Source organism: Phalaenopsis equestris, unplaced genomic scaffold, assembly GCF_001263595.1.
Source record: "Phalaenopsis equestris unplaced genomic scaffold, ASM126359v1 Scaffold000253, whole genome shotgun sequence".
Lineage (NCBI taxonomy): Eukaryota > Viridiplantae > Streptophyta > Magnoliopsida > Asparagales > Orchidaceae > Phalaenopsis > Phalaenopsis equestris.
This window is the reverse complement of record NW_018164695.1, coordinates 114219-132536: the sequence shown is the minus strand read 5'-3', so window position 1 is coordinate 132536 and position 18318 is coordinate 114219. Positions and strand designations below refer to the sequence as shown.

General features: G+C 33.6%; 2 protein-coding genes and 1 long non-coding RNA gene across 4 annotated transcripts in view; 1 reads left to right on the top strand and 2 right to left on the bottom strand.

The window, feature by feature from the left end:
• LOC110024333 (WD repeat-containing protein 43-like) overlaps nt 1-10225 on the bottom strand; it is a 10715-nt gene extending 490 nt beyond the window's left edge. The window contains exons 1-10 of the mRNA XM_020724235.1: nt 9865-10225; nt 9622-9768; nt 8898-9013; nt 8571-8725; nt 6578-6666; nt 5720-6257; nt 5033-5203; nt 4730-4908; nt 3833-3912; nt 208-319 (exon numbers count right to left, since the gene is read on the bottom strand). Of these exons, the coding sequence (XP_020579894.1) occupies nt 208-319; nt 3833-3912; nt 4730-4908; nt 5033-5203; nt 5720-6257; nt 6578-6666; nt 8571-8725; nt 8898-9013; nt 9622-9768; nt 9865-9954 (1677 nt within the window). The 5' untranslated portion in view covers nt 9955-10225. The remainder of the gene's footprint in view (nt 1-207; nt 320-3832; nt 3913-4729; nt 4909-5032; nt 5204-5719; nt 6258-6577; nt 6667-8570; nt 8726-8897; nt 9014-9621; nt 9769-9864) is intronic.
• A 229-nt stretch (nt 10226-10454) lies between these two features.
• LOC110024337 lies at nt 10455-12255 on the bottom strand. Its single transcript, XR_002293984.1, has 3 exons — nt 12175-12255; nt 11586-11834; nt 10455-11119 (listed from the first exon to the last, which is right to left on the bottom strand). It is a non-coding gene; the product is annotated as an uncharacterized LOC110024337 (long non-coding RNA).
• Nucleotides 12176-18318, top strand: part of LOC110024334 (LEAF RUST 10 DISEASE-RESISTANCE LOCUS RECEPTOR-LIKE PROTEIN KINASE-like 2.7) — a 13509-nt gene continuing 7366 nt past the window's right edge. Inside the window, exons 1-3 of one of the 2 annotated variants that reach the window (XM_020724236.1) lie at nt 12176-13001; nt 13350-13391; nt 13935-14098. In XM_020724236.1, the coding sequence (XP_020579895.1) occupies nt 12179-13001; nt 13350-13391; nt 13935-14062 (993 nt within the window). In that variant the 5' untranslated portion in view covers nt 12176-12178 and the 3' untranslated portion in view covers nt 14063-14098. Of the gene's footprint in view, nt 13002-13349; nt 13392-13934; nt 14099-18318 lie in introns of those variants that run through there. The other variant, XM_020724237.1, reaches the window with a different exon arrangement.

Sequence of the window (18318 nt, the reverse complement as noted above, 5' to 3'; positions counted from 1 at the left end):
CAGACAAAAAAAACAAAAAAAAACCTTGACTATAACATATCAAAGATGTAACAATTTTTTTAAGAAAATCTTACCTGACTGAAACATATCAAAGATAATAACAATTTTTTATGTTCCCAGCAAATTAAAAATTAAAAATTAAATATAAAAAAAAATCTTGCAGCAATAATACTTTTGCTTGAATGGCTTGTAGAGTTAACTGCTTACCTTCTCCAAGTTATCAAGCACCCTTGCACAAGAATCATGTGATATGATGAACTGACCATGGATGACTAAAATATAATAAATCCACGGCAGCAAATGCTTCGAACTAGCAGACCTATTGATTAAAAAAACATCTCAAGCATAAGATAACCATGTAATAAATGCAAACTAAATGAATCTTCAACAACATGAGATTATAAAAAAGGGAAATTTATGTGGCACGCAATTCTTATGTATTTACATATCTCACACCTCAAGTTTCATATTTACATACATAGTGCTTCGGTGCTTTAAACCTATGCATGAAAATGTGTACTTCACTATTAAAAAGGGATAATATTGCTATTTTTTATGCGATATTAAATATTTAAGTATGATGCCTGTAAATATGAAAGAAGAGAAGAGATATGTAAATACATTAGAATTGTGTTCAATTTATGTAAATGCCCCTATAAGAAATTACAGCATTGGCTGAAACATTTTAGTAAGCAAAAATGTAAAAGTCATTCATTAACAAATGAGAATGCTTTATGAAACAAAACAGAATTAAAAATTAGACATGAGCAATACCAACATATAGCCGTTATATACTAAATGAACCATAATTTAAATTATAGCAGTTTCTCTTTCTTACTGACATTATCAAAGGGCTCATTTGGTATTTGTTATACACGGTGTTCGCTGGGCATTCAGATAAAAGTATTACAAAAAAGATTTATGGGAAATTTACACCCACAGCATGCAATTCTTATGTATTTTCATATCTCACACCTAAACTTTCGTATTTACATGGACAGCACTTTGGTGCTTTAAAACTGTGCATGAAAATATGGATTTAACTTTTAAAAAGTGGCAACAAAACTTTTTTTAATACGATATTAAAGATATGAGTGTGGTGTGTAAATATTAAAGTTTAGGTGACTGATATGTAAATACATAAGTATTATGTGTTATGTATTTAAATGACCCAAGATTTATATGGCTTGTACTCCCAGAGTCAATGAAGGCAAGAAGCAAGATAAAAGCGAGGAGCTAAAATTAATTATGAACTCGTTTAAAGCCAAAGGCACATATATCAGAATAATAAAAACATATTAAATATATGGTAGAATTATGATCAAATAAAATTCTTAAAAAAATACTCTTCAAAAAGCTGACTTCAAAACTGCAAAAAAAAAAAAAAAGCTACTCATAGACATAGTAGCAATACTAAATTCTAATATGTAAATAAAAGAGAATAGAAAAATAGCTAATATACTCTCGTATTTTAGTTTCTTTATAGATATTTGAGTCTATGGTCTGTCATTAGATTCAATAAATAACATTAATTTTCTCATTATTAGCATTTTTTCTAGTTTTACATAATCAAATCCCTAACTAATAATTTGTTTGCCAAATCAAGAGGAAACTATGCAAAAGAAAGAGATAAAAAACAATTATTGAAGTAAATAAGAAATTTAGTCTTATATTAGCACAAGATGAGCTCCCCAAAATGAGATAATCGCTCTTGCATCGTGCTCTAAGAAATCACAAATCTAACTTTCACTCCCAATACTGAAAATTCAAAGAGTAATTATATTCTAACGTTACAGTTCTCCTTTGCATGCCTCATAACTATTATTTATAGTCCTTAAAACCTAGACAATTAGATAATGTTTAAAGGGTCATTTACATACAGCCCAATTCTTATGTATTTTCATATCTAACACCTAAACTTTCATTTTCACATTTATGTCGCCAAAATTTTTCATATCAGATCAAATATACCATTATTTTAACTTTCAAAATGTGAAAAATACACCTACCTATTCATACATAGGGAAGGTGACATACATGTAAAAATTGAAGTTTAGGTGTTAGATATGTAAATACATAAGAATTGAGTGGTATGCATTTAAATCTTCCTTAAAGTTAATAACAGATATAACAGTCAATTCAACTTTTAATTTCAAAACGTACAAATGCCCTGTACAAATGCCCTATCCAAACAATTAAGTCCATGAGTAGCCAATCATAATGACTTCAAGCGGCCGTAATGATAATTTCGCCACATAACAGGAAGAGGATAATGCCAAATTCCACCACAGCAACCCCTAATGCGACATGAGAAATATTTTCATAAGTCTAATCTGCTAGGCAAATTGGCGGCTGGAAAATAGGAAACAAATTCCTTTGTATGCAAGATTGCAAGGCGAGAACAGACGGAAAATTTGTCAGACCATTTTCTGCTGGCAATAAAAAATCACTTTAGACAAGCTTCAAGCCCACATACCCAAAAATTCCCAAAGTTCTTAATTAAATACAACCGAAAAATCAATGGAAATGAAACCGATTCAACATGTAAAACTCAAGCAATTCACCATCCAAAGCCATAAATAAAAAAATTAAAGTCTGAGATCTCCATAACCCAATGCAAATTTAGAGTTAGTTTGATAAAAATAATTACATTTACTCGTCGGTCCATAATGATCAAATATAAGGGTTTATGATCGAGAAAAACCAAAAATTTGCATTAGGTTTTGGAGATACAATTTTCAACCCGAAAACTTAATAGTTTCAATTAAAAAAAAATTACTAGTTTAAACAGGTTATTTTTTATGATTTTAAAACCAAATCGTACTAGCTTATCCAACCAATTCAATCATGAACCAATCCTTTGATCGGTAAGTTCGACTCCAAAACTATTTTTGCACAAAACTGATCAGAACAGGCAATTAAACCAATGAATCAAAATGACTTTTTATATGCAGATGGTTCTAGAATTGACTACTATTTGGCTTTTTTATTTTGATCGAATGACTAAAACTAAAAAAGGTTTAAATTAAAAATTAATAAAACAATTAAAATAGCATTTATCAAAATTGTTTAGAAGCATGTTCAAAATATTAAAAGCTTGAAATATCCTGAATTAAAATATTATATATAAAGTTGATGAAAGTATCATGATTGCATCATTCTTATAATGTTTTAATCATTTAAAAACAATTAATATTATTACATCATCAAGTTCAATCCTGATTGAATCGTTCAACCTTGAACCTGTCCTTCTTGTACAATGTCCAATCTGATATTCACAACTTGATATTTTGGATATTATATATATAACTTTAGTAGCCATAAATTTTCATTATAAAAGGAGCGCAATAATAAGGGCTACATATAATAAAGTATTTTAACATAATATAATAGCATTAATTTTTCTAATATATTTTCTAATATAAAAAATAAAAAAATGCTTACAAACAAAGAATATAAAACATAAGAGAAGTTTGAAAAATGCATCAAAAAGTGCAATTGTTAGCATATTCTCACATGGAGGAAAAATCAAGGGAAATGTGTCTTGAGTTCGCTCTCAAATGAAAAAGTCCAACATATCACGACATATTTGACTCGACTTTAAACTTTGATCTTTGCATCAAATAACAAACTACTAAAAGAGAGAAGCACCAATACATATGCAAGTTCTCTATATCCTCTAACAATTTTCTTTGGATAAAAATAACAAAGTTGCCTTAAATTCTTTTAGTTTTAAGAAAAAGAAAACCATAAAAATGCATAAAGCAGATGCAACTAGAATTAATATTAAGATTCACCATCAACTTGATTAAATGAGAATAAATTCACTCACCCAGTTCTCCATGATGGAACCAATAATTCTAACAGCTTACAAGCATCACCTGCTCTCATTTTCGAGATTTGGCTCCTTATCTAAAATGAAATTGATAAAAAAACTTTAGTACATAAGACAATAATTTTGACACCATACGTGTGTGGTTATTCATCCATATAACAACAAAATTCATTATATGGATGCAATTACAAAGAGAGGCATTAACACACATGCCACTCAAAAAGGAGCATTTCTATGTATTTACATATCTAACACCTAAAATTTGTTTTTTTACATTTATAACACTCGAAGCTTTCATATCACATCAAAAACACCATCATTTTTTTAACTTTTAAAAAGTGGAATGCACCTTTTCATCCATAGGTAAAGTTGTATGTATGCAAAAAATAAACTTTAGGAGTTGGATATGTAATTACGTGGTAATCGAGTGGTATGTATGAAAATCTTCCTTAAAAATTTTGGCAAAAGAATAATCAACAACAAGGCTATGGAACAACAAAAATTGAACTAGAAATATAAAACAGTGTTGAAAATATGATATTTGCATGAGTATCATTAAAATTTAGGCGGAATGTAAATGAGATATTTACATACATACCACTCAATTCTTATGTATTTGCATATCTAACACCTAAAATTCAATTTTTACATAAATGTCACCTCATCTATGCATGAAAAGGTGCATTTCACTTTTAAAGGGTTAAAATACTGATATTTTTTAAGTGCTGCGAAAGACTAGAATCGTTTATAAAAGTAAAAAACAAAATTGAGGTGTTACATATGCAAATGCATAAGACTTGGGTGGTCTGTATGTAAATGCCCCAAATGAGAAATGACAAAATGCACCATATTGTATCTTGGTGCTGCATTTTATGCACTCGTAATAGGACAAACCTTTTTTCGTGGCAAGTTAACATCAACTATGAAGTCAAGGCTGTCATACATGATGGCATCATCAAAACCATTGGAAAAAGCTTTCCTCTCAAGTTCGTATTTATCCTCAAGAAGTCCTGCTACTCTAAGCCTATCTTCAATACAAATTGGTTCATCCAGTTCCACAATTTGCATCGAAACTGCACAAGGAAAAAAAAAACTTATTATTGGTGATATAGAAAGTAATGAAGCAAATAACATTTTGAAGTGACAAATATTTGCCAAATTGCAAGGGACTTGATCATAAAACATATGATAAGATACCTTCGTTAGGCGAAAAGGAACTCTTTCTCTTTCTTGTATCAAAGTCAAACTTTGATTTCTCAAAATCTAAAACAGGGTAGGGTGTGCAATTCTTTCTCTTTTTTTCATTAACATGTAGCTTCGTGAAAGGAAGAATAGCATCTTCAGCATTGGCAGAGTCTAAAGTGTAAACTATTGGAACAATAGAGTGATATTTCCAAGTTAGAGTAATTTTGAAAAAAAATTATTGACATAAACATAATGAAGAGATCAGAAAACAAGAAGATCGTCAATGGAAAAATTCAATCAATTTTGATTTAAAAACCTAAGCTACATTGGCTACAGTCCACACTCAATTTTAGAGTAAAGTGTCAAAATAGTCTCTTGACTATTTATATGGGACCATTTTAGACCTGGAGTCCATAAAAGTGTTAAATTAGTCCCTAAACTATTTTAAAATGAGTTTTAGCCATATTAGAAAAGCCCTAAGGACTAAATTGACATTTTTATAGTCTCTGAGACTAAAATGGTCCACTATAAAAATTCAGGGGATCATTTTGACACTTTCTTCTCAAACTTACATATGACTCTTAAATATTTTCACTCAATAAATCCATTTTAATGGAAGAAGTCCCATGTGAAGTGTACAAAAAAAATAGTGATTGAATCTAGCACGAAAATTCATTTAGTTTTTGAGGGATATCATACCTTTAGCATTAACCACTTTCTCTTTACTCGAGATGTGAGACAGACCAACATGAAAAAGAAGACCCTCCTTCGATGTATTCAAGCTAATGTCGACGCCGTGTTCGACTATAAGTTTCTCAAAAGATGGCTTTATCAAAGATCCATGGGCAACCCGCACAGATCCAACACTAGATCGAACTATTCTATCAAGTTTTGCAGCAAATATTGCTCGATTGTTGCCCTTTGATGGAAAAGATTCAATTTCTGGCGAAATTTTCGTAGGCCTCGCATTTGGTAGTTCCTCAATGTGATTTCCATGCCAGAAATAACAAACACCAATCTCTGAAAGTGCAAGAACGAATAAACCTCGAAGCTTCAAATCCTCATGATTCGAGCCACGACTGTCAAGAAAAATGGCGGGATGCTCCATTAAAAGAACACAGCTCGCGCTTTTCTTTTTTGTTCCATCAATTTTCCATATAGCAATGTGTCTTTCACCAACTCCTGAAGTTAGTACAGACTTTCCATCTTCACTAAAGATCATGCATCTTACAGAAACCTAGAGCACAGCCAGCACAATTTTAAGACAAAATTCAAAATATTTAACTATAGACCATATGGGAATAATGAAGTCATATGAGGATATCAGTGAGATCATAATAAAAAATAGAAACTAAAGTTTGATTTTTACATTTATACCACCCAAATCTTTCATATCACGTAAAAAATCACTATTTTAACTTTTAAAAAGTGAGAAACACCTTTTTATGCACAGGTAAGGTGGCATCTATGTAAAAATTCAAGTTTAGGTGTTAGATATGTGAATACATAACCTAAAAAATATTTAATTAAGAGCAGTTACCAGTAAGGCTAACTAACCGGATGCCCGGAGAACTTTTGTATCTTAGTATGGTCTGCGCAACTAAAAACCTTCAAAAGACCAGCAGCCGCAGCCAGCATATTCCCATCTATAAAAGATGCTTACAAATAAATATTGTGTAGGATTAAATTTCTGTAAAGGCAGATAAAATTCGAAGTTCAAATCATATATAAAATTAAACACCCGCGCATTTACCATTTAAACTCTTGTAGAAATACTGAGAAGTTGATAAACACAATTATGTGAAAGACTTTGCTTTTTTATAGAAGATTTAGATTTGATGCAAAAAACTTTAAAAAATATGAAATTTTGAGGGAGAACAAGCTATTAGTCACCAAGTATTCACTACCAATGATGAAAGAAAAAACAAAATCCATACACACACCCATTAATAAGATTTTGGCATTCTAATATAAATAAGGACATTTATCTACATACACACAATTCTTATGTATTTACATATCTAACACCTAAACATTCATACTTGCATACCACTCAAATCTTTAACATCACATGAAAAATATCACCTTCATTACCTTTTAAAAGTGAAATACACATTTTTATGTATAAGTTTATAATATTAAGGTGTTATAAATGTAAATATCAAAATGGGTGTTAGATATATAAATGCATACGAATTGTATGGCGTGTATGTAAATTTCCCTATAAAATAAAGCATAAAATTAGAGATCATGAAAATCATACAATCAAATACATGTCATATTTGAGATATAGCATATAGAAGAACATATATTAATTGATATTTTAAGGAAACCAATCAAACATCCAATCAATAATAGGGGGCGAGAGAGAGAGAATAAAAAGCAAAAAAGGGACAGCATTAACCGAAAGGCAAATCACATGATTTAAACAAGGATTTAGGTTCTCCAAAATGCTTCAAGATACCACGCACGTTAAAAAATTAAAATGTCATAGTAGAGAAAAAGTTTACACATCCAAAAGAATATTTATTTTATTTAAACGAAGATTTAAATACACACCACTCAATTCTAAAGTATTTACATTCCAAGCACCTAAAATCTAGCACCTAAACTTCAATTCCCTTTTTATTTAACTTAAAATGAGGGTATTTTTTATATGATATGAAAGATTTGGGTGGATCAGTGCTAACCAAAGCGCAGTGCGCAATGCAATGCATGGGGCTTTATTTTTGCTTCGAAACACGTAGCGCAGAGCAAAGTGACGATTTTATTAACCAAAGCGCTAATAAGTTATATAAAACTATTAATATATAAATACATTTATTAACAATTATAAAATATAAAATAGGACTTAAAGTTAATGTACATGGAAAAAAATGTGATACAATTTCTAACGAAGGCAAACATTAAGGGTGGACCTACAAATTAAGAATCTAAACCATTTCTAATAGTTTTTTGCAATAATTAAAAACTAAAAATTTGCAAATTAATTTAGAACCTCGAAGCACTATTCAGCAAAGCAAAAAGAGCATCAAGCGCTTCGTTTCACTTTGCTTGTAAAGCCCATTTTTAAAAATATTGAATGGTATAAATGTAAATATTAAAGTTTAGATGTTCGATATTATAGATGTAAAAAATAATGTTTAGGTGTTAGATATGTAAATCCATAGGAATTGGGTAATATGTATGTAAATGCCCCTTATTCAAATCATCAACTCTTTTACATGCATAAGAATACATATATTCATTGGCCTCACGGTAAACATTAAGATAATTATTCTTGGATAAACATCTTGGTTTAGCCAAAAATGATGCAAAGTTTTATAGAGATTAAGATTTCTAAAGCAAATCTAATATGCAAAATGGAATTAAGCTATATGCAAAGCTTCTTTTTTATGAAAATTTTAGACTAAATGTTTCAATCTTTATTTTGTATCAATTATTTTCAATAAACAAACAATGTTCTTTTTCAAGAAGAAAGTTCATGATAAAAAAATAAATAAATAGGATGGGAACATAACAAAATTCCATGGTGGTGATCAAAAAGTACCTGCAGAAATTGCGAGAGCTGATATGCCCTTTGTGGAAGATCTAAATTTCTTAATAACACTCCCAATTGAGCAGTCAATCTGGCAAACCATACCATCAAGCCCAGCTGTGTACAGAAATGAATTGTGTCTAGAGAATGAAATTGCACTGACACCCCTGCAAAGCATATATTTTTGTCAGCCAAAGTAAATTTACAGTTTTGCTCCAAAAATAACTAAAACTGACAAATTTTGTATAGTGAATAATATTCAAAATAAGATCACCATGACTATATTCCTCAATTCTCTATAGAAATAGCAAATCATTTAGCATAGATTAGCTCACTAACCCAGAATGGCAGTCACAAACTCTCCATCTCAACTGGCCGGTGGACACTTCCACTGCCAAAACATCGCCGTCGCCGGTGCCTAGTACTAATAACGAGTTCACGTGCTTCTTTTTCTTCTTCATTGCATGATTGTAATAAAAAAAAAAAGTTTAACTGGAAGCGCTGAATCCAGATTTGATATAAAAAAATTGGGAAATTTACATACCTAACACACAATTCTAATGTACTTACATATCTCACAGCTAAAAATTCATATTTATAAACAAATCACTTTGGTGCTTTAAAACTATGCATAAAGAGAAAATATTACATCCGAAGTCCTGAAGCACGGACTCCAATTAGAATTGGACGCATGCCCTTGTCTAAAACACGGAGAAATTTGAAACTCGACTCGGTCATGGAGTACAACATGGCTGTACTTTGATTTTTCTTGAGTAAAATCGTGTTGTACTCTATGGCTTCGACATCAAAATATTTCTTTGGATTTTTTTTTAATTAGCACAGCATGGTTGAAGAAAAACAAAAGTACAACCATGTTGTATGCCATGTCCAGGTCAGATGTAATATATTCTCATGCATTAAAAGGTATATTTCACTTTAAAAAAGTTGTTGCAGTGCTATTTTTTATGTGATATTCAGGATTTGAGTGCTGTGTGAGTAAATATGAAAGTTTAGAATAGCTATGTAAATAAATAAGAATTATGTGTGCATTTTAACAAGGTACCTTCTTTTCCAACTGCACCCACTTCATGCATTTGTAATCAAGCGCAAGATGCCCCTTCTTTGATTCAAATAGCGTTTCTGAATCATTTGAAGTTGTCCTAAAATCAGAAAACTCAGTCTGAACTTGACCTTTCAATGTATCCCAAATCTGCACATTTATTTGAAGATCCAAAAAATTGAGCCATTAATAATGAGAAAAAACAATGAGGTTTTAAGAGACCCTAAAACGTTAACAGTAAATTACCTTAATTCTTCCATCAGACGAAGCGATTGCGAAGAAATCCGAAGAGGGACTGAAGGATGCGAGGAGATCTCTTATCCCAGGGGAGGCCATCGTACTCCAACAAGAAACTGAAGGTTATGATCTATTCGAATTAGATGTTGGGCCGGTCATCTAGTGAAATGAAGTGGCAAAACTTTACTTTCCAGCAAGCTATAATGCCCAGTGCATCGCGAAGGTTCGTTCATGGTTTTGGGGCAAGCCGGGAGTGGAAGGAAGATAAGCGAGGGTTTGGGGCAGATATAAGAAGCTAGGGCGAAAGCGGGAGAGGGGGAGGATGTAGGTTTGGGTTTCTTCTTCCATAAAGGCTTCGAGGGTTTTAATTTATTTTTGTTTAAGTTAATTTTATTAATTAATTGATTAATAATTAATAGTTTCAATATATATTATTTGATTAATTATAATTAGATAATCTATGTTGATTATTTAATAGTTAAATAATGAATAAATACACATTTAAAATTTTTAATTATTTGATAATAATTATAGATAGGGATGTCAAAATGAAATGTTGCTCGTGAACAATTTGTATTTTGCTTGTTAAGAAGCCCTTGTTCAATGAAAACACGAAAACACTAGAGAAAGAACATGTCAGAAAATCACGATAAAAAACCATTACATCTACATCATAGAAACACAAAAAAGTGTTTAAACGGGCATTGTAAGAAAACAACAGCCAAGAAATCCACACAGAAAGCAAAACTTACAATAAAGACTCATCATCTCCACAAGAGCAACATCTCTCTCTCTCTCTCATACAAAAACTTTCTCAAAACTCGAAAGAATAAAATGTAGATACTCAGCCATTTAGGGTTACAACTAAAGGGAGGAAGATAACATCAATGGAATACTCAAAATCTCTCATATTCTCCATCTCTCGCAGTCCTAGAACTCTCTTTCCTTAAAAGAAGCCCTAATAATCATTCTTATAATAGAATACATGAATTTGCAAGTAAATTTCCTTCTAGAGGTGATTTTCTGCTCGTCGACGTGGTCACGTCGAAAGCTGGTGTGGTGACGTCGAGCTTCTAAATCTAGTGGCATGGTAACGCTTGATCCCGACATGATCACACCTCATGTCTATGAATCTGACATGGTCTTATCGAATTTTAATGTGGTTGCGCCACTGCCCTTGATCATATGGCATGATCACGCCGCATTGGATCGCTTTTCCAATATTTTTTCCTGTTCTAAATTGTTTGTATTCAACACTTGCAATCTGCTCACATCAAGAAAAAATTTTTTTAAGTGTAAATTTGTGATAAATTAGTAAAAATAATAGGTAAAACATAGGCGCGATTAAATAAAATTGATGCATGTTATGGGAGTGGGAGCCGAACCGCAGAAAAAGATGAGTTTTCGTGATAGTTTTATTAATGTAGTCAAATGTGAGTTTTGGCTGATTCAAATGTGAATAAGCTCGTTGGAATCGTCTCAATAATTCAAACGCGCTCGTGTCGTCAATTTCAAAAAATTACACCCCTATGAAAGTTATATAAATAGTGAAAAATTACATACATAGCACCTAATTCTCATGTATTTGTCAATCTCATACCTAAAATTTCATTTTTACACACATAATACTTTACGTATGAATGAAAATATGAATTTGACTATTAAAATGTCACAATGAGTGCTACTTTTTATACGAGACTTATAATTATGAAAGTTTTGATGAGAGATACCTAAATAAGAAAGTTTTTGGTGCTAGCCACTGCCACCGCCACCGCCACCGCCACCGTTCGCCGTTGTCGCATGCCCGCCGCCATTTCCGCCCGCCTTCTTTGCTTGTCACTGTCACTTCTTGCCACCTTAACTCTCGTTCCAAGTTGTCACCTCTAGTCGCTGCCACCGCCACCCGTCGTTGTCTGTTTGTCGCAGTACGCCGTCCGCTGTCCACCTTCACATGTTGGTCGTCCGCCGCCGGCTGCCGCCTGCTCCCAATAAAATATATTATCTTTACCCTACTTCAAATTAAATAAAAAAAATATATATATAATCTTAAATTTATTTTACATTTCACCAAATAACTGAAAAATATTCAAATAATCAAAATATATTGTAAATCTTTTAGATCAATTTTTATTTTTATTTTCCAAATTTATTTAGATAGTTTTATTATTTTCACAAGGAAGGAACAATAAAAGTAGCAGCAAACACACAGCATCATTAATTAAAATTCAAAAAGCCAAAGCAAAAACTAAAGCGCCAAAAAAAAAACCCTAATCTGAATCAAAACGAGCAAAGCACAGAGCAAAGCAAGCTAGAGCTCACCGCCATGGCTGCCGCTTCTCTCCTCCTTCTCCTCCTCTCCTCCATTTTCATCTCCTCCTCCTCCTCCTCCTCCTCCCAAACCTCCTGCCCCTCCACCTGCACCTGCGGCCTTCTCCCCATCCACTACCCTCTATCCATCGACGATGGCTGCGGAAGCCCTCTCTACCGCGACCTTCTCTTCTGCAAACCTAACCCGTCCAACGATTCTTCCCCCACTCTCCTCCTCCGCACGCCCTCCGGATCTTACCCGATCCTCTCCCTCTCCTACTCAAACCAAGACTCCCATCTCGTCATCTCCGATCCCTCCATGTGGACCTGCGACTCCCATTCCCCTGCTCCCCTCACCCCCTTCTCCCTCGACACAAGCACCAGATTCTCCCTATCATCGAAGAACTCCTTCCTCTTCCTCAACTGCAGCCCCGATTCGGTCATCATCGAACCCCGACCGGCGTTCTGCGACAGATCCCCTGAACGCTGCGGTTCGTCCTGCAATTCCGACTCCTATCTCTGCCGAAACTTACCCGGATGCCCTAATTTGCTTGCGGAGAGCTCCACCACCTGCTGCTCTTTTTACCCGACGGCGGTGGAATCGGTGAGAAGAATGCTTCGGTATTGTGCGGGATACGCTGGTGTTTACTGGAGGACGAATGGCGGCGGCGGCGGAGATGAGGTGGCGGAGTATGGGATTCGAGTCGATTTCGAGGTTCCGTCGGCGGCGAAGTGCCGGACTTGTGCGGAGAAGGGGAAGGGCGTCTGCGGGTTCGATACGGCGACTGGTGATTTCTTGTGTCTCTGTACCGGAGGAGTTTCTACTACTAATTGTGAAGGTGAGAAGGAGAAATTGTTCACTATAATTAATTTATTTAAGTTGTGTTTGGGGCAGTTTCTGTGTTAAGTATAATTAGTTTATCCTGAAACTCAGCCCGCGCCGCAACCTGCGTTTACTATAAAACGTGTACCGTATTTTTGGATAAGCGGATAAAATGTGCGATCCAAACGGTACCACGGTGTTTTTAAAAACGCCCCGCACTTATAAGTTGACCCAAACATGATTTATACAAAAAAATATCAACATTATTATTATTTTCTTAAAGTGAAATATATATTTTCTTGCATAAGTTTAAGATGTAAGGTTATAAGTGTAAATATTAAATTGAAGTCATATACTTCTGCAGATGACTCACGGAAGCACAAAACTCCAGCAGGAGTTATAGCCGGTAAGTACATTTTTAAAAGTCAAACACGAGCGAGCCAAGACCAAGCTCGTGTTCGGCTCATTTATATTTCGAGCTCAAAAAGTGTGTTCGTGTTCAGCTTGTTTGCTTATCACGAACAAAAAGTCATTTTAACAATCCTAATCACGTAGTCATAAAGTGTTAATGATTGGGACAAGATTTAAAACATCATTTGAATCTAATTTAATACTTTTTTATTATATTTTCTTCATTAATACATTTAATTAATTATAAATCTTTGTAGCCTTGTAGTCAATTAAATTTTAAAAAAAATACTACTCATAAAAATATATATATATATATATAATTGATCAGTAGTATTTCGAGCCAAAACGAGCCGAACACGAGCTTCTTAACGAGCCGAACACGAGCTGTTTGCGAACAATGAGCTGTTTTGACAGCCCTATTTTTAACAAAAATGAATCTCCCATTTATTTTTCATTTCAATTAATTAATTAATTATATATATATATAAGTAATATTAGAATAATGAAAAATAATTAAATAAAGGAAATAATGGGGCAGCTTCTGCTACTGTGGCTTCGTTTGCGGCGCTGACCGGATTTGGAGCAGTAATGTGTTATATAAGGAAGATGAGGTCCAACAAGCTGGTGGCTTGTGGGGTTCAGAGTAATGAGAACAGGATATTTTAATATTCTGATTTTAATTAATTAATTAATGAATTAATTAATTAATTATTGGAATATTTACATACATGCCTCACAATTCCTATGTATTTACATATATTTCATTTTTAACTTTACTGTTTACGTTAATATGGTTTATCAATCAAAAGGTGTATTTCACTTTTAAGGGCTCCTAAAGTTAGCTTGGTTTGATTTTTAAGATTTCTAGACATTAATTGCATGGAGAGCATTGCTTCTCTATTTTATTAGACAATATTTTATTTTTAAGAAATGGTCAGATGCTATTATACGAGTCTTCAGTCATCACTAATATGTCTAACTATTCGAGTATCACCTTTTTAAGGCTCGCGTCGTCAGAGGGGAATCGAATAACAGATCTAAGGGGTCTTACACTGAGAATGTTAACCAATAGGCCGGAGTGCATGGCACCAGAGACAATATATAACGAATGGTTAATATAATTAAATTGATAGCATTGATTTTCTAAATTTTTCAGCTTCCTCCTCTCCCACCTTTTTGTTTCTCGCTCCTTGTGTGTGTGTGTGTGTGTGTGCACGTACCGTGGTCTGTTGGTAGAGCAGATTCTCTGCATATCGTAAGTTCCCTCAGTTCATGGGTTTGAATCCTCCCGTGCGTAGGGTTTGGTACTCTAATATTTAGCACACCTAGGAATGATCGAAGCTGTTATATATGTATATATATATATCAAAGCATTTACATAGCACAATTTTCTTACTCATTTACATATATAATGCCTAAACTTTCATTATTTGGCATCTAGCACTCAAAATCTTAACATCACATCAAAATATTATGACTTAAATATGAAAATTAAGGGGTCAAATTTGTAAATACATGATTGTTATGGCGATAGATATGTAAATTTCTCAAGAATATAGTAATTTACATACCCTAGACCCAAACTTCAATTTTTACTTATAGAGCAACTTTCCCATGGTACCCTCACTATATTTTTACTAAGCTATTTAATATCATATAATATAGTAATATTTTAAATTCTTAAAATTAAATACTCAATAGTAATTAAATATTAACTGCATTTTTTAATTTAATAATAAAATTTATAGTTTTTTTTTTAATTTATTTAAGGAGATGAAACATTTAAACTTAAATATCCATCATTTTTAAATCTTAACTTTACTACTTCTCTTCTTGAATCTTAGTTCCACTAATTATGAATAACAAACTTAATTTCACTTTTTAAAATTAAAAATAATAATATTTTTATATGATATGCGATATAAATGTATAAATACATGAGAATTAGGTGATATGTAAGTAAATGAAGTTTTACATACATACTACTTAATTCTTATGTATTTACATTTCAAACACCCAGACTTCAATTTTTACATATGCGCCATTTTACCCATAAAATGAAAAAATATAAAAAAAAAAACATGATATTTCACTTTTTAAAGGTTAAAATAATCATATTTTGATGAGATATGAAAGATTTAAGTCATCACATCGAATCAGATCACTTTGACCACCTAAAAAATTGCAGCCACTAAATGAGAAACAGTGCACACCTGCTCAGGAGCATTCGTGCCTGCTCCCTGCAGATGTAGCAACAAGGTCCCTAGTGGAAGGAAAGTCCGAGCCTCGCAGTGAGCTCTTCAACTGTTCTTTGAGGCTGAGCCAATAAGTTTGATGGTGGTGGAAAATTTTAGTCCAATTGAATATGATTTCATTTGGCGTCGAGTCTGACCCGGGCATAGAACTTTTTGTGACCATATCACTCCTCTAATAGCTTATAGAGGTGGTCAAATTTTTATTATTCTCTCATTCTTCTCGTTCTGTCCTGCCAAAGAGCTAAGAGGGAAAGAAAAAAAAAAAACTAAATGTACATCCAAAAATAGATCCTCAAAATAACGGGAAGCACAAACATTATATGAGTCTTATGGGTTGAATGGATCAAACCTATTCATCACGCATTTGGAGCAATGACCTTGATCAATCTAGTCGTACACGCTAGTCATAACGATGAAGGTGACAACTACCAGACTTACCTCTTATAAGGATAAGGAGATCTCCTTTGTCTAGCATATTAGTATTTACATGAACTCCTCAGACTAAACTCGTTGATACTTTTTTATTCATGCGAGCTTCTGCCACCAGACTTACCTATCTTTGAACATAGGTTAAGACGCATCACAAAGATTTCTCATAATCAATTTGGATTTATACCAGACAGGTCTACTATGGAAGCTATACATTTATTCAGAGGTTTAATAGAGAAGTTTAGAGATAATAAGGAGAATCTACATTTGATTTTTATTGATTTAGAAAAAGCTCATGATAAGGTTCCAAGAGATATCCTTTGGAGAGTTTATGAGAAGAAAGGTGTTGATATGACTTGTATTCAAGTCATTAAAGATATGTATACTAGAGGTGTTACTTGTGTTCAAACTGAAGGAGGATTGACCAAATATTTTCCTATTTCTGTTGGATTACATCAGGGATCGGCTTGAAGCCCATATCTTTTTGTTTTAGTTATGGATGGTCTTGACATCTACAGGAGGATGTACCTTGTTGTATGCTTTTTGCTGATGATATCCTTCTCGTGGATAAAATGAGAGAAAAAGCCCAGGAAAAACTTGAATTATGGAGGTCTATATTGGAGTCTAAAGGCCTTCATTTAAGTAGAACTAAAACTGAATACATGAAATGTAATAGCTTTAGTGACAGAAGTGTGACTTTGGGTGATCAAATTTGTAAGAGGTGTGAGCGATTTAGATATCTTGGGTCCGTTGTTCAAAGCAATGGTGATATAGATGGGATTATTATAAAATTTAGGACGAAATAATGTAAATCCAGAAGAAGAACACTGAGATTAGATTAGATTTAAAGAGACACGGAAACGGTTAGGGCTTCGGATCGGCGTCGGCGAGATGGCGAATCGCGGGCATCACGACAGAGTAGTTCGCGCGCGCGATTTGGATCGCGACAAAGGAATCCCAGTAGTTTCGGAAGGGAATCTCTGGCGGACGGTTCGCGGGAGTCTTCGAGGCCAAGCGAAGTTTTGCCAAAATTTGGCGCAGGAAGGAGTTCGCAGAATACGCGAGCGGGAAGTGGGAAGGATTCAGGATCCAGCAGGAAAGGCTTCAACTTCGGAGGTTTTACTTGGGCACTTCGCGAATTTTGGCAGTTTTGTTCGTGGCAGTAGATCTTTTGCGGGACAGCATTGTAGCCGAGTTGTTGGCGCGAATAAGAAATGTGTTTCGTGTGAAAAATTTGATTCACAAATCACTGAAAACTGTGAGAAAATTATTGCAATTGACAGAGGAAATTTCAAGTTTATTTGAATTTATTTGTGGTGTGTTTTGTTTCAATACAAGTCAGGAAAAGTTCACTGCATGATTAATTTCAAATGACAATATCTGGTGCAAAATTTGAGAAAATAAAGTTCGATGAAACATGAAATTTCGGATTGTGACAAACAAGGATGAAAGATTTATTGGCACAACAAGGAATTTTGAAGGCATTGCGAGCTACGAAACCTGATGATGTGTTGACCAAGCCAGATACTATCAACAAGTTCTTGCATTACATGAACTTGTTGAATGTTTGCAATTGCTAGATAACATGGTTGCCCAACCCACTTAGGTGAAAGAAATTAAATGGTGCGACAGAGTTCGGTATTTTGCGAATTGCAATTGCTAGATGTCATGGTGGAGATTTGTCAGGTATATGTATTTCTCCAAAGGGGCTGGATATTTGCCAAGGTGGAGATTTGTTAGGTATGACTCATATACCAGAATTTGAAGTCTCTTGGAAATGAAGAGGTGTGCCTCCTGGAATGAAGAGGTGTGCCTCTTGGAATTGAAGAGGTGTCTCTTGGAATTTAGTGGGTTAGGGAGAGCAAGGGCGAGTTAGTAATTTTTATTTGTGGGTTTTATCTATATATATGATGTGTAACCCTATGAGTATGTAACTGGATTCCTCTGAAATAGTGAAATTCGTCGCTCTGCTCCCGAGGATGTAAGCATCTTTGGTGAATCTCGTAAATCTCTGTGTTTTTCTGGTTTTATGTCGATTCTTCCTTTTCTTCGCCCTAAATTTCTCAACGGTTAATAGTAGAATTCAAGTTGATTGTTTGAAGTGGAGGAATACTTTGAGCTTTTTGTGTGATAGAAAAGTACCGCTTAGACTAAACAAAATTTTTTATAAGACGATGGTGAGACCTGCAATGCTCTATGGCGCTGAATGTTGGCCTTTAAAAGAGAAGCATAATACTA